This window comes from Guillardia theta (assembly GCF_000315625.1).
Source record: "Guillardia theta CCMP2712 unplaced genomic scaffold GUITHscaffold_3, whole genome shotgun sequence".
Lineage (NCBI taxonomy): Eukaryota > Cryptophyceae > Pyrenomonadales > Geminigeraceae > Guillardia > Guillardia theta.
In genome coordinates this window covers 843351-864318 of record NW_005434671.1, presented here as the reverse complement: position 1 = coordinate 864318, position 20968 = coordinate 843351, and the positions used below count along the sequence as shown (strand labels likewise).

Here is a 20968-nt window from a genome sequence, read left to right as displayed (position 1 = left end):
AGAGCAAGGAAGAAGACTGGAGCATGGAGGAGGAGGAGGGGGGGGGGGGGGAGAGACAGGGGAAAGGAAGAAAAGGAGGAGGAAGATGAGGAGGAGGAGTGGACCTGAGCACACAGACGAGGCCACAGCCATCACTAAACTTGTGTTGGCTTGAATGCCCGGACTTCCTCCTGCTGAAATGTCACAAACCACCTGCCTCCCTCTTCCTTCCCCACTCCTCCTGATCCTCTTGTTTACTCCCCCTTCTTGCTTTTCTTTCCCACGTCTCCTCCTCCTCCTCCTCCTCCTCCTCCTCTCTGCTTCCTCCTTCCCTTGTCTCTAGTCCCTCTCAACCCCCCTCTCTCCTGTCGTTTCCCCCACTCGCTCCCTCTCCCTCTTCTCCTTTCTTCATCCCACCTGCCACTACTCGCAGGGGCGTGCCCGAGGAGCTGGGAGGACCGAAGCTCACTGTCCTCCTCGCACAGCAGCAGACCAGCGGCCGCTCCCCGATCTCGATGGTGAAGTTTTCGTCAGGGAGCTGAGGGGATGGTCAGTCAACGAGGACGGAGGAGGAGGAGGGAGAGGGGGACGGAGGTTGGAAATAGCGTGCAGAGGGAGCAGCAGGGGAAGAGGGAGGAAGAAGGGGGGAGAGGGAGTGAGTGGGGGTGGGGGAAGGGGGGGGGGGGGGGGGGGGAGGCAGAGGGGAGCGAGGGGAAGAGAGCAGGCGTGCAACGATGAAGGAGAGAGGAAGAAGATCAGGGTGGAGCAGGAGGTGAACTTGGATGATTCTTTCACCTTGTTGATCCTCAACTTGGAGATCCTGTGCATGGGAGAGCTCGGAGGTTGATCGCTCGGTGCGATTCTGACTACACGTGGAGGCGGCTGTAAATTATGACAGTCACCATCACAACCCTCCTCCTCCTCCTCCCCTCCATCATCATCATCATCACAACCACCACCACCACCACAACAACAACAACAATATTAAACGCAGGAGCAGGTGGTGTGTAAGGAGGCACAAGTGAGCGACAAGACGAGGAGGAGGAGGAGGAGGAGGAGGCGCAGGTGCAGGAGGAAGGGCAGGAGAAGAGAGGCATCGCTTACATGCTTGCCATCCGCTACGATCCATCCATCCTCAGGGGGATACGCTGGGGCTTGCCTGCAGACCAATGACCTCCTGTCCTCCTCTTCCTCCTCTTCCCGCCCCTCCCCCCCCGCCACTTCTCCGCTCCCTCCGCTCCTCCCCTTTGCCTCCTCCTCCTCCTCCTCCTCTACCTGTCCAGCATCGAGTCTCCTCGCTCGCCCTCCGCCATCTTCCCTCCTCGGTTGAAGTAGAAGAGGATGTTCGCTCGCATCATCTGCCACTCCATCCTGCTGGGGTTCCAGCTGATCGCGTACTCCTGGTCCCCCACCAGCCTCCCGTACTGCTTCTGCCCGCTCGTCGCGCTCCTTGTCAGCCTGTAGACTCCGTTGACCAGGAAGTCTCCTCCCCCCATCACCCGCACTGCCGCCTCCTCCCACCCGCTCGCTATCTCCGACAGGTCCATCACCAGCCCGACGGTGGAGGCAGACCGTCTGTCCTCGTCCATGATCTGGAACTCCTCGATTCTTCTCTGCATCCAGTGCCAGCGCGCCCGGTGCTCCTTCAGCCATGCCAGCGCCGCCCTGACCCTGCTCGCCTTCACCACAATGCGCGAAATCCACTTGAGATGCTCCAGCACGGCGTTGGGGTGGACGGCCGCGTGCACGATCTCCTGGTCGGTGAGGGTGGAGAGGATGGCGTCGACGCGGCTGGGGCTGTCCTTACCGATGAGGATGAGAGCGTTCAGGGCCTCAGCACGCTGGGCGAGGAGGGACTGCTGCGACTTGTCGTAGGAGGAGGCGTCAAGTTTCATCCCGTTCACTATGAGACTCTTGACCGTCAGCTTCAGAACCTTCTCGTCGTTGCATAGCTGGATCAGCAGCCCAACACCGTCGCCCGGGTCCCCCTCCGACGGCCCCTCGAGTGCGAGCTTGGAGATGAGCGGCTCTGCCATGCTCTCCAGCCAGGAGGAGGAGGGGCCGGCGAAGCGGAAGAGGATGGTGATAGTCTGCACGAGCTCCTTCATGTCCGTCTCGCCGTAGTGCGGGGAGATGCGGGGAAGGCTCTTGTTGGGTGAAGCCTCTCCGAGGAAGAGGTGGGAGAGAAGGTAGGGAACGTCCGCCTGGTGGAGGATGCCGGCACAGGCCGAGGGTCTGACGTAGCCCGTGGGGGCGTTGGGGTCCTTGGCGAGGCCTTTCCATAGCATGAAGAACTGAGAAATGTACTTGGGGTCGCTCGCCTGCGCTGAGAGCATCTCGACCATGACGTTGACCAGCTTCACCACTCCCTCGTGCGCTAGGGAGGAGGAGGAGGAGGAGGAGGAGGAGGAGGAGGAGACGAGGCTATGGGAGGCACAGAGGATGAGCTTGCAGAAGGCGATGCGGGACTCGGCATGCGGGCAGTCGAGGAGGAAGCCGCAGAACCAGGACCTCTTAGTGTTGCATGCTGGCCCCCCTGTGGCTGAGGACGCGATGGTGTCAGGCTCGAGGGCGCGGGCAAGGAACCACTCGCAGGCTGCAGGAAACTTGGGGAGGAGGAGGGAGAAAAAGTCCAGCCACTCGTCCAGCCTGGACTGATCGAAGGACTTGAGGACCACACGAACCAGCACGGTCATACCCATGCACAGCAGCTCGTTGCCGGCCGAGCTCCGCTCCTGCTCCTTGAGGTTGTGGGCGAGGAAGTCGAGGACTTGGTGAGAGAACGTCGGGTCGAACAGGATCTCCTGGCACAGCACCTGCTCGTTGGTTGTGAGCACGTCCTCCAGGGCAGGGTGCGATGAGTCCCTGCTCCTAACGTCGTTGAGGAAGCGGAGGGCGTTCTCGAGCCCCTGCACGGAGGGGTCCGAGTCGCCGTGGGATACGCTGCCACTGTTGGAGCTGGAAACGTCGTCGGAGGAGTTGGACATCGCCTCGTCCTCCCCTTGCATCCTCCGGTAGAAGAGGACGAAGGCGTTGTAGTTCTTGGGCTTCTTTTCCACCCTGTACGACTTGGTCTTGATGTTGACCCCCCCGAAGCACTCCTCCGCTATCTGGCTCTCCTCGAAAATCCCCACCTTCTCATCGTCTACCTTGTACCACACCCCTGTCGCATGCTTCACCAGGCTGTAGTAGTGCCCGTGCGTCGCCTCTCCCTTGTGCACGATGATGCCCACGAGGCCGTAGAGGAGAGGGTCGTCGGAGGTGCTGGAGGGAGCAGGAGCGTCCAGCGACCTGGTCTCCGAGACCGGCCGTGTGATGGGGGCAAGGTCGATCACCTGCGGGAAGGACAGGAAGTCGTTAATCTTCACGTTCCCTCCTCCCTGCGACTGGACGGTGAACCTCTTGAGGTTGAGCACGAGCGTATCGGAGAGCGAGCTGCGGTCCAGGAAGCTGTTCTCCCAGAAGGCTCGCTTCACCACCTTCCCCGCCATGCTCGAGCACTCCTCGCACACCACCCGGTTGCTGCCGGTGATGAGCGTGTTTCTCCTAAGAGCGTCCAGCGCCTTCTCCAGGCTCCCCATCCCCGCGATGGAGAGGTTGATCGCCTTGTCAAAGGGCCCGCAGTTGACAGGCTTCGCGTGCTCGCACTCTGCCGACACCCTCTGAGTCATCATGCGCACACGGAAGCAGCGCTGCAGCTTCCGCAGGCTGCTCCCTCCCCCCAGCTCGGTCTCCAGCTTTTCTAGCAGGCGCTGGAAGAACTCCGAGGAGTCGTTCTGCAGCTCGATCGGCTTGTGCATGCCGATGTCTCTGCACGACTCCATCAGCTCCACCGTGTCGAAACTGCTCAGCTCGCTGTACATCATGAAGTTCATTGTCCTCTGCACCTGCCGCAGCACCTCCCCCTTCGCCACTCGCTTCTTCTCCTTCTTCGGCCGCTTCCCCGTCGCGCACATGGTGCAGGTCTCCGTCTCCTCCTCGTTCTCCAGCGTGCACACGTCGCAGGTCCAGGTGGTTGACATCACCATTGCCACTCCCTTCCTTTCTGCGCCTTCCTCCTCCGGCAGCCTCACTGTCGCGTGCAGCTCCCGGAAGGCGTCCACACAGAACAGCTGCTGCATCATCGCATTGATGTAGCAGCGCGCGCCAGGGTTGCGGAGCCCGAGGAAGGGCATCCCCTTCCTCCTCGAGACCGCGACCCGCGGCTGCCAGTCCTCCGAGCCGTCGGGGAGGAGCGGCGGCTTCACGGAGCGGAGGAACAGGTTCACGGACGAAGTGACTTCGCCCACTCGCTCTCCTCCCTCCGCGATAGTCGTCAGCAGCCGCCATGCTCCTCCTCTTGACTCGGGGAGGTTGCACAGAGGCTGCAGGGCACCTTCCGAGGGCTTCATAAGGAAGTCGTGAAGGAGGCGGCCTACCGCCTCCTTGTCCACCAGCTTTCTCCTGAAGGCTGCGCTGAGCCTCGCGTGCCGATCGAGGAAGGAGAGGAAGTGAGCAAGAAAGACGTCTCCGGCCTCGCGCCCGAGCCGGTCGAAGAGCGAGACGGCGCTGTCCTCCACCTGCTCCAGCACGGTGACCTCAGGGGCCTTGAGAGGGAGGAGCTTGCTGGTGAGGGCCAGCAGATCACCGAGGATCTCAAAGTACTGCCCACACGTGTCGCTGAAGCGATCGAAGCTCCCCATCCTTCTCTGGAGGATCGTGATCGTCCGCAGCAGCAGCACGGAGCTGATCTCCTCGCTCGCCCCTCCCCTCGCCCTCTGCGTCGACAGGATCATCTCGTGCAGCAGCTGCTTCGCGCTCGAGCGCACGTTCGCCTCCTCGTTCTTGAGCAGGATCCCGTCCACCAGCTCCTCAGCTGACCCCTTGCTCAGGAAGCTCTCCACCAGCGAGCTGCTCACGGCCGTCTGGCCGCTGGGAGGAGGCGACCTGAGGAAGAAGGAGGCTGGAGAGGCGTGCGAGCAAAGGAGCATACGGATGACGGCGAGGCCGTCGAGGAGAGCGTTGCTCAGGAACTCAAGCTTCTCTCCTTTCCCAGCAGGTGCCAGGAGGAAGGAAAGGAGCTGGTTGATCAACGCCAGCATGTCGATCCCATTCTCCCGCTGCCCCCCTCCTCCCCCATGCTCTCCCTGTGATCCCTTCCTGCTCTCGTCCTCCATCCTCTCGTCCTCCGCCCCACGGGTGTTGTCCGAGAGGGCCCCAGCCACACACGACTTGAGGATGCGGCAGAGGAGGGGGAGGCACAGGGACCGCGCCATGGCGTGCGGCTGATGCCAGCACGTGGTCTTGTCCACCGTCATGGCAAAGAGGCAGAGCTGCTCGAAGCCGCCGGTCGCCAGAAACTTCCTCCTCCACTCTACCGCCCGGCGGAGCTTGTGATCCTCCGCTGGCAAGCTGTAGGACAAGGTCAGGGAAGAACGGAAGGAAGGAGAGGAGACGCAGAGAGGAAAGGGAAGAAGGAGAGGAGACGAAGATAGATGGAGGGATGGATGGATGGAGGGAAACATACAGGGAGGAGTCGATGATCTGGAGGAAGTAGAGAGATTTCCATATCCCGATCTCAGGACCGAAGATTGTACTCCAGTCCGCGAAATTCTGCTCCTCGATGCTCTGCAGTCGCATGCTGAGGGTAGGCAGGGCCATGAGCAGGGACCAGATGGAGCTCTGCATCTTGGAGCTTGTCTGCGGCATCTCCATGATGGCGAGGAGGAGGTTGTAGTGGTGCTCGATGTTGGAGCAGGAGGCGAGGGCCTTCCCGAGGCCCTTCCTGTTCCTCCTCACACATTCTCGCTCCCCCCCTGCTTGTCCTTCAGACATGTCGATGTAGTTCGTCACCTCCGTGGGCTTGGCTGGAGAGGAAGGCTTGCATCGACCGAGGGAGTCGTGTCGCGGCGCTCCCTGCTGCTGCTGCACCAGCGCATGCAGCAGCTCGATGCAACGGAGCATCCTCGTGCTCTTGGCCTCGTCCTCGGGGCTCAGCGGCGCCTTGTCGATCGCCATCGAGCTCGCAATGCTCACGGGAGCGAGAGGAGCGAGTGCCGGGTCAACGGCCTCTATCGCTCCCCGGACGTCCGCTGCCAGATTCATCTGAGTCGTCATCTCCTTCGAGAACTGCATCCCTCCCCCTCCTCCTCCTCCTCCCCCTCCTCCTCCTCCCTCCCCCTCCGCGCGGTCCTGCCCGTCCATCTCCAGCGAGAGGCTCCTCGCTCGTTTCCGCAGCTCCCACATCATGTTGTCCTCCCAGTTGAAGAGCTCGCGCGCCGTTCGCTCTAGCTCCTCGAACAAGCTCACGATGAGCTCCTTCCCTGGATCCTCAAGCTCGTGTGCAGGTTCTGCGTCCATCTCCTTCTCCTCTTTCCCGCCCCTCCTGCCCACCTTCTCTTCCTCCTCCTCCTCCTCCAAGCACAGGAATATTCGGATCACCACCGTTGCCGCCTTGCTTGCCACAAGGTTGTCAGCTGCCGAGAGCGCTACTTCCCACAGGCTGTGAAAGCCTCGCAGCCTCCTCCACCTCCTGCATCTTTCAAACTCGAACACAGGGATGTCTACTCCGACGTCATCCTCCACCAGGCTCCACTCCACGCTCCCCGACTCCAGCTGCCTCCTCTGCTCCGTCCCGTCCTGGTCCAGCACTAGCACGTACATGCTCTGCCACTGGGTCCGCTCGTGCGACGTCACCGTTCCCACTTGCAGCTGGTTGTCCTCCGCTGCTCTCAGTGCGATTCTCCTCCCAACCAGCGACGTCCCCGACAGCTTGTGCCCGGGCTTCACCCCGTTCCTCCCGACCGTCTCGAGGTAGTGAGGAGCAAGGTCCCGTCCTGCCCGGGCCCTCAGGGGGCCGTTGAGGTCCACAAAGAGCGCGAGGAAGAAGTCAAAGGCACACATGCTGTGGAGCGAGTCGGGGGGACCAGTCATCATCTTCTCGAAGAGCATCTCCTCTGCTCCCTCCTCCATGAGCCCCCCAGAGTCCTGCATCAGACGGAACCAGCACATCCTGACCTCCCTGTGACTGTCCATGCAGACCCACAAGCTCTTCGCCTGCGATCACCATGAGATGATGGGACAGTTTAGGGCGAGGGCGAGGTGAAAGGAAGGAGAGGAGGGCAGGAGGCGGGGGGAGAGGAGAAGGCCGAGTCGCGGAGCGCGTGGGGACGAAGGGAAGGAAAGGGGCGGAAGTTCCTACCTGTTCTTTCGTCAACACGATTTTGCCATCGGACTGCTCGAGGAGGAAGCGGAGGAACTCAAGTCTCTCCCACCTCTCCGAGCTGAAGATGGAGGCGGACGGACGAGGAAGGGAGGCGCCACCCCCGTTTCCTTCGACCGCCACCCCGTTGCTTTGCATCTCCGCCAGCTGGAGCGATCCCCAGCTGATAGAGCGGGTCATTGCGAGGGGGCTGAGGGTGGACCTGCAGCTGATGATGATGTCGTCGATCACGTGGTCCACCAGCTTGTGTTGCTCCTGCAGGCTCAGCACGCACGCGCTCCTCGACCGGCTCTGGAAGGATCCTTGCGAGGTAGGGTGCATCTCTATAACCCTCCTCAGGATCGCATGCAGGGATCTTGCCCGCACCCGAGAGGCGGTCTGGGCAGAGCTCTGGCTCGCGTACATCATCTCCTGCATCCTCTCCTCCTCCCCGTCCGCCTGCAGCTCCCGGAGCAGTTCGATGCAGTACGAGAGCACGAAGTCGCGCAGCTGCTGCCCGACGTCTCCGGACGCGACCTGGGCGCTGTCGTTGAGCAGGTCTTGGAGCGCCACCCTCGTCCTCCTCGAGAGATCTCGAGTCGTGTCGAAGTGCAAGATGCAAGCAGCTCTACAGCACAGCTTGAGGATCCCCTGTGACACATTGCTCCCCTTGCTCATCAGCAGCGGCTTCTCCCTCAAGCTCCCCGACCCTGTGCTCTGCCGGCTGACGTCGTTTCTTCCCTCCTTGGCGTTAGCAAGGGCCAGAATGAGCTCGGTGGACGCGTCGGAGATGTTTTCATCCTCAAGGGCTTTCTCGCAGCGATATAGCACGTACATGATCGCCTCTTCCTTCATGGTCTCGCACAGGCAGACCATGATGTTGTTCACAGAGGAGCGTATCAAGTCGTCGAACGTATTGAAGGATGCAGACAGCACATGATCCAGCCTTGCCACGTTCATCTCCATCACCTGAAACAGCTTCATTGCTTCCTGGATAATGCGCTCGTGGGCTCGTTCCCCAAAGAGATCCTCGATCACTCCTTCCTCATCCAGGAACTGGCAACGTGACTGGTTCTTCGTCTCCAGCGCTCTGCTCTCGATCACTGAAGCCATCGCCGACAGCGCGCCTATCCTGTCCATGAACTTCTCTGACTTGGAACCCTCCACTGCGGGTTCGATGATGTCCTTCCCCAGCGAGTACAAGAGGTGCTCTCCTCCTCCTCCCAGGAGCGTCCTGAATCTTGCCGTTGCAAACTCTTTCACCACCAAGCTCAGGTCCTTCCCCTCCTCTCTCCAAGCTTCCAACCCTTTGCTTCTTATTCTCTCCCGCATTATCTCGAAGGCGGTCATGAAGGTTGCTTGGTCGCCGCACTTGGCGAGGAGTCGCAGGCAGTGCAGCACAGCAGACCATCGCCAATGCCGGATGCCTTCGAGGATGGTCTCGTGTCCCTTGGCTTGCGTGAAGCTGTCCGAGAGGGTCTTCCAGAGGAATTGAGGAGGCGGCTGTTCTGCCCCGGAGAGCGTTCGGGAGGACTTGGAGTAAAGCTCCGACTCTCGATCTAGAAGCACATTGAGGGACGGCAGAAGATCCATGAACCCCGAGCTAAGAGACTCGATCATGATCGACATGCACTGCTTCAGGATGCGGCAAAAAACATCCGAGTAATCCGCCTTCGTGGTAGCGTCCTCTACGATGTCAGCCCAGGTGCAGTCTTGAACGCAGGTATTCACAATCTCAGGTATCATCTGGTTGACAAAGATAACCACCGTCGTGTTCCCTGCATACTTAAGCGCGTACTCCAGCGCCTCGTCCGTGTTCGTCCATAGGATCCGCTTCTGCTTCTCCCATGACGAAGTGACCTTTCGGAGGGCCTGACGTGCCTCATCAGGTAGGCCCTCTCCCTCCCACTCCTCCTCTGGGGGCCTTCCCCGCCCTCCCTGGGACTCGAGGTCTGCCATGCTGGCGCGCAGCGCCTTCTGAAGATCATCGTCGTCCTCGCACGCCCACCACTCCCCGGCCATCTCGGCCTCTCACCCTCAGGCCCCTGATCTTGACTACAAAGTGTCATGTCGATCTATAGTCAAGTCTTGCGTCGGGTCGCCAAGGAACCACGAGGCTGGGGTCTGCTGCTGCCTTGACTATAGGCCTTACTACACCCCACTGAGGCCATTGACATGAAGAGGCCCGCCTCGTTATTTGGCTGGAGAGCCTCTTCACAAAAATTAACGTGCCACTTTGCCGGGCTCGGGCCCGGGCCGGGTCTCCGAGTCACTGTGGGCGCTAGCCGTACTAGGGCCCGGCGTGCCAAGTTACCCACCCGTGACCCGACTCCCGGGCGACCGTACGGTACTGGCAAAATGAGCATCTTTAGCCCATAGCCTCAGAAAGACCGGGCCCGATTGATCGATAAGGCTCGCCGTGACTGAGTGACCAGCGGCGCCGCCGGGCCCGCAGCCGCCGCTCAGCGGCCTCCGCTTGCCGGGCCATGATCCGACCAGTTTCGCCGGACTGTATCCTGCGAAAATCAGCAGGAACGAGAATTGATCAATGCATGTGTAGGGAACGCTACCGGGGTCGAGGTAGAGGGAGCGACATGAAATGCGCAAGGAGAGGGGGAGAAGAAGAGAGGAGAAAGAAGAAGCAAGGAGGAGGAGTTGAGAGGCGGGAGGGGAAGGGAGAAGTGAGAACGGAGGGAGGGAGGGAGGCAAGGAGGTACAAAGGCGGCAAGGGGACAAGTGAAGAGGAGGGAGAGAGCGAGCGGGAAGGGGGGGAGGGAGGTGTCTTTGAGTTTGGGCTGCAAGATGAAAGGATGGAGAAGGGATTGCTGCTGGAAAGAGACAAGAGAGAAGAGAGCAATTGTGAGGGGACCGGAGAGTTGTGAGATTGTTTGGAACCGTGTCATTATAGGCTATGAGATAGTCTCTGCCTTCTTGATTGTGGAGGCTGAAGGAGGTTGTGCAGGTATCTTATGGAACTGTAAGTCATCGATACACAACCTGGACATGCCTCCTGCACGACCAGCGATCCTGAACGGCTTGCAGGGAGCTGCACTGCAGGTAACCTCTGATCCCCTCCCTACGCGCGAGATGTGAACATGTCGGTCAGGTTGTAAAGGATCACTTCGGAGCAGCGAGCGAGAGCGTCTGCGCAGCCCTCATACGCAGATCGCAACGGACGCTCAAGGAGCTGCAAGCTGACACAGAGCTGGGGAGCGCTGCCCTCAGGAACAACCTGCTTGTCCTAATTCAACACAACCTGGTGTGCATTTTGGCCCCCTACCCTGCTGGAAGCTGAAGAGGATGGCAGGTCTCGGTCACTGTTGACAGCACGTCGGCGGCGAGAGAGTGCCGTTACCACTTCGAGGTCGAGGAGGCCAGCCTGCGGCTCCGATACCCCAAGTTTTGCACGCACATCAAGTCGCAGGCAAGCATGGAACACGCACGGGTGGCGTCCCAAGTGATGGAGGCCATCCTGGAGCATGGCCGAGCTAGCATGGCTCAGATCATCGAACACTGCAAGTATGGAGACGAGGAGATCAGTGAGGACAAGCTGGTGAAAGCTGGGAACCTGTTGATCCAAGAGAAGTACATCGTCCGCGCGCAATCGAACATGGAGAGGGCCGACACTCCGGCCGTACTGTTCTCGCCCACGCAGAAGAAGACGGGCAAGAGGAAAGCAGGCTCGGCAGGCGAGGAGCGGGAAAGCAAGCTGGTGAAACTAGACAACGGAGCCGCAGGGATCCCGCTGAAGGAAGATGGAGCTCTGAAGGAGTCGATCGACAACGAAGGGTCGACGTGGAGGGTCAACACCCCAGCCTTCCTCTGGGACTTCAGGACTGCGGCAATAGCGCAGCTGATGGAAGATCGTTTCGGTCCTCAGACTGCCTCGCTCATGAGGCTCCTCCTCCGCACTATCCGAAACCGTGCCCTGCAGCCGGCTAACCTGGCCAACGGTTTCATCCCCTCAGCTTCTGTGGATGCTATGCTGGATGCGTCTGAGGGGAGGAATGAGGATCTGAATGTAGTCCGCACTTGGGAGGTGCTGAGCGAGCAGCTCTCTGCTCTCTGCCAAGATCCTGCGTTCAAGAGTGTCACGAAGCTGATGGGAGGAGGATCGGAGGGCTCCACGTTCAAGCCCGACATCTCCTTGTTGATGATGGAGCTGCGACAACAGATCCTCGAGAGCATCGTTGAGAAGAAGTTTACGGCAAGGGGGAGGAGGATATTCCGCCTGCTCCTGGAGAGGAAGTACCTTGAGTCGAAGACGGTGTGGGACCTGAGCATGGTTCCGAAGAAAGATGCGAATGACGTAAGTTCAACCCTTCTACAGCAGTCAGAGGATTGTCCTGGCCCAGGCTCCTCATATTCTCTGTACCTCGTCCCCTCCTCGTTGAAAGGATGCTCCCTCGTAACTCATGCTGCAGATCCTGTGCAAGATGCTGAAAGCGCAGTTCGTCCGGCTGCAAGAGGTGAGCTCTTGAAGTTCTCTGCCCGATCGTCATCTACTCCTTCAGGTTCCACGGACAATCGATCACAACACACAGCGGACTTTTTTCCTTTGGTACGTGGACCTCCCGAAAGTATGCAGGTGAGCTTGACTGGATTCCCCTGCACTTGCGGACGAGTGACGTACGGTTGCAGCATTGTTGAGGATGAGATGTACAGAACGATCAACTTCCTGCTGCTGAAGAGAGAAGAGAAGAAGTAAGCGGACCTCTGCTAACGTGCAGGAAGTTGACGAGACAACTCAGGCGCGAGTGCGAGAACTTCATTGGAGTTGGAGGGGAGGTCTCCGACCTGACAGACAAGCAAATGAAGAAGTATCAGGTTTGGCCTGATTTCAAATGACGCAGCTCGCTCATTGGAAATTCGACAGGCCCTTGTACAACAGATGGAAAGAGTGAACACAGCGATCTTACGCCTGGATGAAACGATAATGGTGCGAAGGTTTTTGAGTTTCAGCACGAATTCATTCCATTTCAGGTAATGGTGGATGCGAACAAGATTGAAGCCTTGGAAGAGACCCGCGCAAGAATGGCTGCAATGTGAAGTTGCTTTTTAAAGCCCCTCAAAATCAGACCGGGCGGTTCATGTTCCTCAACCAGTTCTGGCGGACAACCTGCCTTTCGATATCTTCCACTGCGAAATAAATTCTTCTGAAGTCGTCCTCGTAGTCCTCCAGCGCGTGCTTCCCGTATTTGACGTAGGTGATGACCACGTCGCGGCTGAGCAAGCAGTCGCTGAGCTCCAGCGCTCGCTCAGGAGGGATCTCCTCATCCCCAAGGCCCTGGATGAGCCTGACGGGGCATGTGATGGGGATGGAGTTGGGCCCTTTGTTCAACACTTGCATCTTGCGGCCATCATCGAAGAGAGCCTTTGTCACCGTATACGGCTTACCAGCCCATGTGATCACCGCCAGCCCCTTGTTTTCGATCTCTTGCTTCACCGAGTCTTCAAGCGCAGGCCAAACCAAAGTTTCAGTGAAATCAGGGTCAGCGGCGACTCCAACAAGACCGACAATCGAGTCCTTGCGCCACTGAGCTGTGTGCAGCATAACCCATCCACCAACACCGGCTCCCACCATGATGACTCCGTCATGGTCATGCTCCTTCTTCAACCAATCGATCAAAGCTGCCGCATCCTTGGCCCAGCGGGTGATAGTGGCATCACTGTACTCACCGTCACTCTTGCCAGTGCCTGCACAAGAGATTTAGATCCCAAACACGCAGGGAAACAATGATCTGCACCGTAGTAATCTGCCACCAAGAAGCTTCGGCCATTGCGGCGGCACCAAGTCTTTACAGCGTTAGCCTTGGCGCCGTGCCTGGTTTGGTTGAGCGCTGGAAGGTAGAAGATAACAGGCCCATCTCCGGGCAAGTAGTCATATCTACACACGACATGAGCGCATAAAGTTCAGAGAAGAATCTCAGTTACTGGATTTGAGCCCCATCAATGTCAATTTTTCCCAATTGACTCATTCGCATTTCAGCCATTCTCGGCTCCGGGACCTAAACTCACGTCAGACTCACACCTGCTCAGCTGCGAGAACCACCTGCATGGAGGAGCCCGGACGACCAATCCATCCGACTGAGCTTTCAAGGTTTCCACGGAGGGTGTGGATGTTTGGACGAGAAGACTTCTACAGAATCAATCATCCACTCAAGGAAGCAAACCAACGGACGTACCTGCACCGAAACTCCCCTCTGCCCACGAGGCAGCGCTGGTCCCAACAAAAATTCAGGAAAACAGCAGGTTGCAAGAAATTTTCCCTCACCATTTTGCACCAAATGCTTGCCAGGAGGCTTTAGGCAGGAAGGGGTGAAGGCGGATGAAGTGCTCAAGTGGAAAACTAGGGTTGTAGCCAAAAGTTGCTTCAAGAGTTTCATCTTTCCCTGTTAGACTGACATCAACGGATCGTCGACACAGAATAAGGTGGGGTATTTGGTCTAACAGATAACAAAATTCTCCTTCCTGATAATATGGAAATATGGGATACAGGATTTCACCCTTAGGAAAGGAATCCTTTCAATCCCCTTCTCTCTTTTGCTTGCCAAGCGTTCCTCTTCACATCATGAAAGAACTCATGAAAATAAAAAAGAAGTCATGTAACTTTTTACCCTCCACTCACTTGGTCGAAAATCAATCTACTTTGCTTTCTCTGGCTGTTTCCACCACCTTACGTCCATCAAAATGGACATCTCCCCTTGAAATAATTAATTCTCACCCTCTGCATTGTTCGGCAACCCTCTGATCTGTGTTGTTCGTACGTTCTCTCCCTTTGTTCCAGCGTCAGGCTCCATACCTCTCCCCCCCCCTTCACAAAAAATGCTCTCGTTCGGAATGCTCCTCGCCCCCGCAGCATTCCACAGCGCCGGATCCACTACCCACCCTGAGATCATTCAACCACCCACCCCCAATTTTACAAACCAGTGTAAATTGAGCTTCTTGGAAACCGGTCCCATTTAGTGTAAAAGTAGGGGTAAGGAAAGGAAAATGAATTGAGGTACTTCACCCCTACCCCTCATGATTCCTCGTGGTACCTACCCCTCATAGGAACCGACAACAATACTGCAACATCCATGACCCCTACCCCTTCTCCCTCGATAATTGAACCATACCCGTCCTATTCATAGTGAAAGAACGGGTGACTCCCCTATGATGCAGAACCACCCACCCCATAAAACAATCCGTCTCGGATCAAGATGTTCCAATTGCTATCATGATGTTGCGGGAGTAAGAACCATCCAACTGACTCTTGCTCTCAGAGGCGAAGCTGTCGCAGAGGAGTAGAGCTGCTAGACTTGTTGAAGTTGCAATCGAATACTGCTGAAGCTGCCTGCCATAGAGTACCATGACGGCAGTACCATGACGGAAGCTCGAGCAGGCATGGTCATGAACGACAACAAGTATACACTTGGCTCTCATGGAAGGAAAAAGAACTTGGCTCTCATGGAAGGAAAAAGATGAAGAGCTACTGCGTCTCGATTCGAGAAAGATGACCAGTGGACGCCTAGATATTCACATGTCCGAGACTTCACTCTTCACAAACATCAGCCACGTGGCTGTGAATGGAGTTGGCTACCTCGATGCGTACCTCAAGAGACGATGTTCTTCGGCATGTGACCTCTCGTTGCTTCGGATCCCCCTGACTACATGATAGAATTTCCTGCTACTTCTGCCTGCATTTCCTCCTCTCCTCTCTTCCACCCTTAATCCTCTAGCGCGCTTCTGTCTTCGGTGGGTTTGATCCCAAACCTTGCAAGCTCCTCAACTGGAATCAGAAAAACAACCTCCATCTTCCATCCCCCACCTTTCGGGATGTTAAGCAATTTCAGAGCCTTCAAGAAGAAACAGAGTTTGAAAGCATGTTGCTGTTCGATCGTTGCTTGTACAAACATCACCTTCCGCTTCTCTTGGTCGACCATCACTGCTTCATAGCCTCCTTGAAGGCCTCAAGTACGTATTTTGAACAGGAAGCTTGATGCCTTGCAATAATGAAAAATTCACCACCAGACATTGATCCCAGATCTCGGTCTGTCTCGGGCCACGAACTCACACTCAAGCCTGTTTGTTCCAACTTCTTCAAGAAGTACATCTCGAAAAGACTTCCCTTTACGCCCGGATTTTCAAAGCCAAAGCTGAGAGCCAACTGCCTCAAAGTCGATTATACTGTGCACCCCGTAAGCGTACTTGAAACATACTTGTTCACCGGCATCCAGCTTCTCTCACTTCCAAACTCGACGTGTGCCATCAACCGATTGATGGCCTGCGTCGAAAGCACTCCCACGTTGCCCTGGAGGACGGTCTGCCCCACCTCCGACTCCTCCCACGCTATCCCTCGCTCCACAGATTGAGGGTTCTGCCTCAACGCCAAGAGCCTTGCTTCGCGAAGCTGCTCTTCCTCTTCATTGCGAAGCTTCTCCTCCTCGCGAAGCTGTTCCTCCTTCGCGCGAAGCTGGTTTCTCCTCCTCTGATTGCGAAGCTGATCCAAACTCGGCCGTCTCTCGCCGTTCGCCGCACACGCCGTGACCGTGAACGTGTTCTGGCTGCACAGAGTCTCAGCCTGTGAACGCCGAGTCAACAGTCACCGTGGCACGGCGGCTATGAATGCAGGACTGTGTAAATAAACTACTAGGACTGAGAATTGATGCATCATCGGACGAGCCTCGGAGTATGCCAACGATCAGGCTACATCGTTGAACCGTTTGCCGCCGCCCGGCCCGGGGCCCGGGGTCCCTCAGGCTGGCAGTCCGGCGATCACTGTCAAGACCGGGACGGTGGCCGTGCCACTGCAGGCTCGGAAGCTGGCATCTTCGGGGGCCCCCGGGGGGGGCAGCCTGAGGGGGCAGTTTGCCGCCGTTCCGAACTCGGAAGTTCCCTGACCTTTACTCAAAGTTGACCTGACAGTGTGGCGAGTTCCTGCGCCGCCGCCGGCCGGGCCGGGCCGCCGTGGCCCGGCGGGCTGGCCCGAAGTTCCACATGCCCTGATCGCCGAGTCACGGCAACTGCCTGATTTTTAACTTAACTTCCCTGTACGTAAAAAAATGCATCTCTGACTTCTTTCACTGAGATGACCCCACCCATGAAAATACTTCTTGTTCCTTATCAATAGAAGGGTGGTGAGTACAGAACCCCTTCTTTACTACGGGTGAGCTGTTAAATTAGCATACGCACCCCCACCTACATATTTCTTTCCAAATTCCTGGAAAATGGAGGGGTACACCAGTCAAACTATCGAAAAGTAGGATTCTGGATCATGTAAAGAAGACTTAATTCCTGAAAACTCTTCAAATACCAACGCTTCGCATTTAAAATGACGAATGATTATATATGTTATTAAAACTTCAATTAGTTTTTTTACTGTATATAAAATATTATATTCAACTCGTAAAAGATACTTTACAGTGTTATATATATATATAATATGCACATGTATATTGATTTGCTACCGCTTTGCGGCCGCCTCCCCTTTCGGCCTCAAGAATAAACAACGTTTCGTTGAGTACCCGTAGTTTATCCAATTTACCCCCTTTTTCTCTTCTTGAGCGCCTACACAGAACGGGTAGTCATGTACCCACCCTCGTCAACATTGGTCAAACACCTGATCCTTTAGAACATCGTACCGAACTGGTAGGGTATCTTGTTCGAATAGTACCCAGCATAGCTCTATGTCTTGCACTCTCATTCCACGGTGGGGTGGTAACCCCTACCCCTTCGCAGGTAGTCTTAACTCACTTTGAATACGTACCCCTACCCCACCACCCCCTTGTTCCCTTGTAACGTAGCCCTTGTCGTTAAACGACACCGGTACTTCGATCACCCCTACCAGCTAATTGTCCTGTAAGTACCCACTGGTTTACAGAGTTTAACTGTCAGGAGGTTAAAGGGGACCCCCTGACTGGCTATACCCCTCAAGTGGGAAACTTCACCCGAAGCTCTTTTATTAGAGGCTCCATGTCATTTGGCAAGAACGTGCAAGGAGAGTAGATACACGCAGACAAGACCAGACAAGTCAAGACAGATCAAGACAAGGCAGGTCAAGGCAACTCAAGACAGCAAGACAGGCTCTGAGAAGCAAGAATCAGAAACAAACAGCGGCTACCTGCAAAGGATCGAGGAATACGTTTTCGATACACCGAGTGGGTTCCGGTCGGGGAATTCCACGCATTATTGATCGTTCTCGCTCCTTCGCGTGAACTGTCGGACCTTTCTTCTGCTCCTTAGTTTACACAGCTGGTGGTTCTCTCACTCCGCCATATCTTTCTCGATCCTACTGTGCCTGGAGCGTCGGTTGTTCACTTGACGAAGCCTCCTCCTCCTCCTCCTCCTCCTCCTCCTCCTCCTCCTCCTCCTCCTTACTCTTCTACACTCCTGTACAAAATGATTCTATCTCAACAATTCACCGCCATTCTTAGACGAGCACTATCAACAGTTCTGGTTGCCATGCTTCTCTTGGCTCATGGAGGAGAAGCGCGCCCCTCGAAACTGTCAAGAATGACGATCGACGTTTGCCCTTACCCAGCCATGTATGCAGAGGTCCAGCAGTCTATCCTCAGGCTGGAGATGGAGAACAGGATGCTCTCTCGCCAGCTGGCCGAGCACCACGAGGCTAATGGCGAGCTCACCAAGGCGCTCAAAGTCATGGCTTCCTCGGTCTCAGATAGTTCGGAAATGAGCCTCGAATGTGCAGAGACAACTAAGCTTCCTCTACGGCTGCGAGGTGGGGATGAAGGCGCGTCAAGACATGTTAGTCGATGCAGATGATGGGGTGGCTGGAAGGTACCCGGACTCTTCCCTCAATTCATACTACACTCTTATTCTTTCGCTAATAAACTGATTGTAAAAGTCCATATCTCTTTGGTTCGTTGTACTGTGTGAATAGTTTTAAAAGAAAGCGGCAAGAATACCTAAGCTACAATTCGCAGTTGATAAGACTCTAACTTCCTTCCTTGTTCTCGTGCGGACAATACACAGAATCAGGATGAGGATAAGGTTCGTCAAGATGGAACGGCGCTTGCAGTCCGATTAAAGGTCTCCCTGCGTCTGAGTCAGCCCAAGACAAGTCTTTTTTGACGGATACCCTTCCCGGTCTCATCGCCTGTTAGGTCTTCACCGACGCAACTTTGAGTCGTCTTTGGGACTGAGTGACTCCACTCGCCAAAGCTGTCTTGTCGTATTGGAGTTCGTGCGTAGGTCGCTGGAACTCAAAGTCATCTTCAGCAAATTCAAAGCATGCTCCTTACATGTGCCAGTTGGACTTCTGGAGGTTGACGAGCATGATGTGATATCAAGAGCAGGTAAGTTCAGGTTATCTAGAGGTATTCGAATTAGGATTAAAAAAAGTGAAAAGAACAGTCACATGTTTCACCTCCATCCATAGAAATAAACATGCTCAAAACAAAAGTGATACTGATCAGTATCCACTGATCTTCCTCGCCTATCTGTTTGGAGGGTTCATGCTTGTGCCAAAACCACAAGGGCAGCCAACTTACCTCCATCAAAGACAGCAATGCTTCAGTCTTGCTTGCACTGAAGGCAGCAACAGTGTGGCCCCCATGGGAAATTTGCAACGGAAGAGTGACTTGCTTTTCAGATCCCGACAGACTGTCCTTGAGGGAAATCTTGTACGGCCTCTGGGGGTCGCTTTTCCCGACTATCCAATTCCAGCGAGGAGAGAAAGGAATCGTTGAGTGAATCAACAGACAGTCGTGTTCCTTGTAGATATGCATCAAGTCTCCAAACTCCTCATCGTACTCTTCGTCTATCTCAATGTCTCCCTTGATCCAGGCACACTTGTTGTTCCAATCAACGACAATACGGCGAGCCCTTGACTCACAATTCAGCTGCACGTAGTCGATGTTGTACGTCCAGGTGTATGTCCAAAGGTTGTCATGATGTCCTTCACAAATCAACTCAACCCCATATCGACCTCCCTTCGATGATTTGATATAAACATTTACATCCTTGTCATTCCGAGGGTTCTGCGTGACTATTTCGAGCATTAGATTCGCAACCTTCGAATGGGTCTGAGTGTTTCTATCCGATTCTGAAAAGTTACATTTCGGCTTCCTAGAAGCAAATGGCAATTGGAATGTGGAACCCGATAAGAAATCCATAACAGAAGAAAGAGAATTCTGGCGATTGTTTGACGGGGATGAACTCTTGCGCTGAGAAGTGCTTTTCGATGCTTTCACGTTCTTTTCTGGAGCCGAGGCAGATGATACAGCTATCTGGAGCGCTTCGTACCAAGTATTTCTCTCTTGTTCGGAGGTGAATGCCAGAACAAAGACTTTTTTCTTCCATCTATCTTCACACAACATGACGTATCTAGGATTTCCTGACATGTTGACCTTGGTTGCACCGAAATTTATGCTTATGCCATTCAAGTATATCTCTCCTTTTTCCTGCTCACCATCCAAGTAATTAACTTGGTCTTTGTAGTAACGGAGCCTGGAGTCTTTGAGCACGAAGTATTGGACCTTCCACTTCTTCTGGAATCCGTTCTTGTTCGACTTTCGCTCGATGTAACCCTGTAAGAAGAGTTTACCTTGATCGCCGAAACCATCTTCATCCCGTTTACTCGTTCCGTTGAGGCCTACTCCCCCCTTGTCTTTGCTAACCCTCTGAATTGATAAATTCTCTGAGTTTGAGATTTGTTTCAGGGTTGTCTTCCCATCAAATCCATCAGCAGACCCCCAGAATCGGTTCAAGTACTTTTTCATAGCTTAGCGAGCTTATCCGAAGCCCGATGTTCAAAAAGGCCAAGAATTGGCTGAACTTTAACGCACCACACTATGACATGCTGATGCTCCTAGCAAGAAAACTCCTTGTTTGGATTTCTGCGAAGTTTGAAATCAGAACCACCATGAAAACTTGATTCCGATCATCCTTCAATCAAAAGTAGTCACCATTTCTTTACATAATTTCGCAGTTTTGAATACATGATACACAATTCTTGGCTGATCTAAAACTGACTTGCACGCATTCATCTATGTTAATCTCGTTCCAGACCCTACCCAGCCAGCCTCTGTTGGCATGGCGACTTGAAACATTTTGCACGCCTTCTGCGTTCTAGGATACCTCGTCTCCTGTAGCTCCATTATACTTGGAAACATACTGACATTTCTTTCTCGTTGACATGGCTCATGTGTATGTCTTTATCTCCCTCTCCGACCTCCATTGCCCAGCCCTCCGCCGTGCCGAGTTAGGTTACATCCATCAATGTGCTCCCTGCTTCTCACAGCAACTGATCTTTCCCCTTACTCCTCATCAGCTCTTGTGCCCCCTGTACTCTACATCGCTGGATCTTCTGCTCCCTTCTTGCCCCTGTCTCTCCTGCCTTGCCTGACCGCTCGCACCCCCCATCCCATTCGCCCTCTTCATTGTGCCATTTGGTCATGAAAAAAAAGGGTCTGTACAAAGATGTTTTATTTATAAAATATATGTAATATTGGTTTACTATAAGGTTTTGCTTGGGGGTTGATTTACTGATTCCCTGTGGTACGATCAATGAGACTCTCACTAAGATAAAACTTATTGCGCTTCATCATGCCGAAAATTGCAGTACTGTTATGACCCTTTTTAATAATGTGCATTACAACGTCCTCGATTCCCAGTACTGCTTACCCCAGTGTCGCTCTACATTTCCGTACTTTTTTATATTGTTTTTTATATATACAAATTTTTATGGATCAGTGCGTTTTGGGGAATAGAGGGGCGTAATAGCAGGGCAACGAAATCCGTGAGTAACGGAAAACAACGGATGCGTTGAGGACATGCTAATGACCGTTTGATTGCACCCCCCCCTTT

General features: G+C 55.0%; 7 protein-coding genes across 7 annotated transcripts; 2 read left to right on the top strand and 5 right to left on the bottom strand.

Moving 5' to 3' along the window:
* Positions 1-2981: 2981 nt before the first annotated feature.
* GUITHDRAFT_63537 (hypothetical protein) lies at positions 2982-3470 on the bottom strand (the record flags this gene model as incomplete). The annotated part of the gene is made up of 1 exon (XM_005841460.1): positions 2982-3470. A coding segment is annotated over one exon (489 nt), but the record flags the coding sequence as incomplete, so codon positions are not given.
* A 6692-nt stretch (positions 3471-10162) lies between these two features.
* GUITHDRAFT_100012 (DNA-directed RNA polymerase III subunit RPC3) lies at positions 10163-12208 on the top strand (the record flags this gene model as incomplete). The annotated part of the gene is made up of 9 exons (XM_005841459.1): positions 10163-10216; positions 10266-10418; positions 10467-11468; positions 11584-11628; positions 11674-11747; positions 11801-11863; positions 11911-11986; positions 12036-12098; positions 12143-12208. The coding sequence occupies 9 exons, from the start codon at positions 10163-10165 to the stop codon at positions 12206-12208; spliced, it is 1596 nt and encodes a 531-aa protein (XP_005841516.1).
* Positions 12209-12233: 25 nt separating this feature from the next.
* GUITHDRAFT_63705 (hypothetical protein) lies at positions 12234-13045 on the bottom strand (the record flags this gene model as incomplete). The annotated part of the gene is made up of 2 exons (XM_005841458.1): positions 12234-12856; positions 12907-13045. Coding segments are annotated over 2 exons (762 nt in total), but the record flags the coding sequence as incomplete, so codon positions are not given.
* Positions 13046-14348: 1303 nt separating this feature from the next.
* GUITHDRAFT_150040 (hypothetical protein) lies at positions 14349-15167 on the bottom strand. Its single transcript, XM_005841457.1, has one exon. It carries the CDS (start codon positions 14582-14584, stop codon positions 14357-14359), a length of 228 nt encoding a protein of 75 aa, XP_005841514.1. The 5' UTR covers positions 14585-15167; the 3' UTR covers positions 14349-14356.
* Positions 15168-15323: 156 nt separating this feature from the next.
* GUITHDRAFT_100010 (hypothetical protein) lies at positions 15324-15815 on the bottom strand (the record flags this gene model as incomplete). The annotated part of the gene is made up of 2 exons (XM_005841456.1): positions 15324-15705; positions 15748-15815. The coding sequence occupies 2 exons, from the start codon at positions 15813-15815 to the stop codon at positions 15324-15326; spliced, it is 450 nt and encodes a 149-aa protein (XP_005841513.1).
* A 1677-nt stretch (positions 15816-17492) lies between these two features.
* On the top strand, positions 17493-18009 carry GUITHDRAFT_150039 (hypothetical protein). The gene has a single exon (XM_005841455.1). The coding sequence runs from the start codon at positions 17540-17542 to the stop codon at positions 17921-17923; it is 384 nt and encodes a 127-aa protein (XP_005841512.1). The 5' UTR covers positions 17493-17539; the 3' UTR covers positions 17924-18009.
* A 251-nt stretch (positions 18010-18260) lies between these two features.
* Positions 18261-19881, bottom strand: GUITHDRAFT_132238 (hypothetical protein; the record flags this gene model as incomplete). Its single annotated transcript, XM_005841454.1, has 2 exons — positions 18261-18356; positions 18652-19881. 2 exons carry the CDS (start codon positions 19879-19881, stop codon positions 18261-18263), a joined length of 1326 nt encoding a protein of 441 aa, XP_005841511.1.
* Between the last annotated feature and the right edge of the window lie 1087 nt (positions 19882-20968).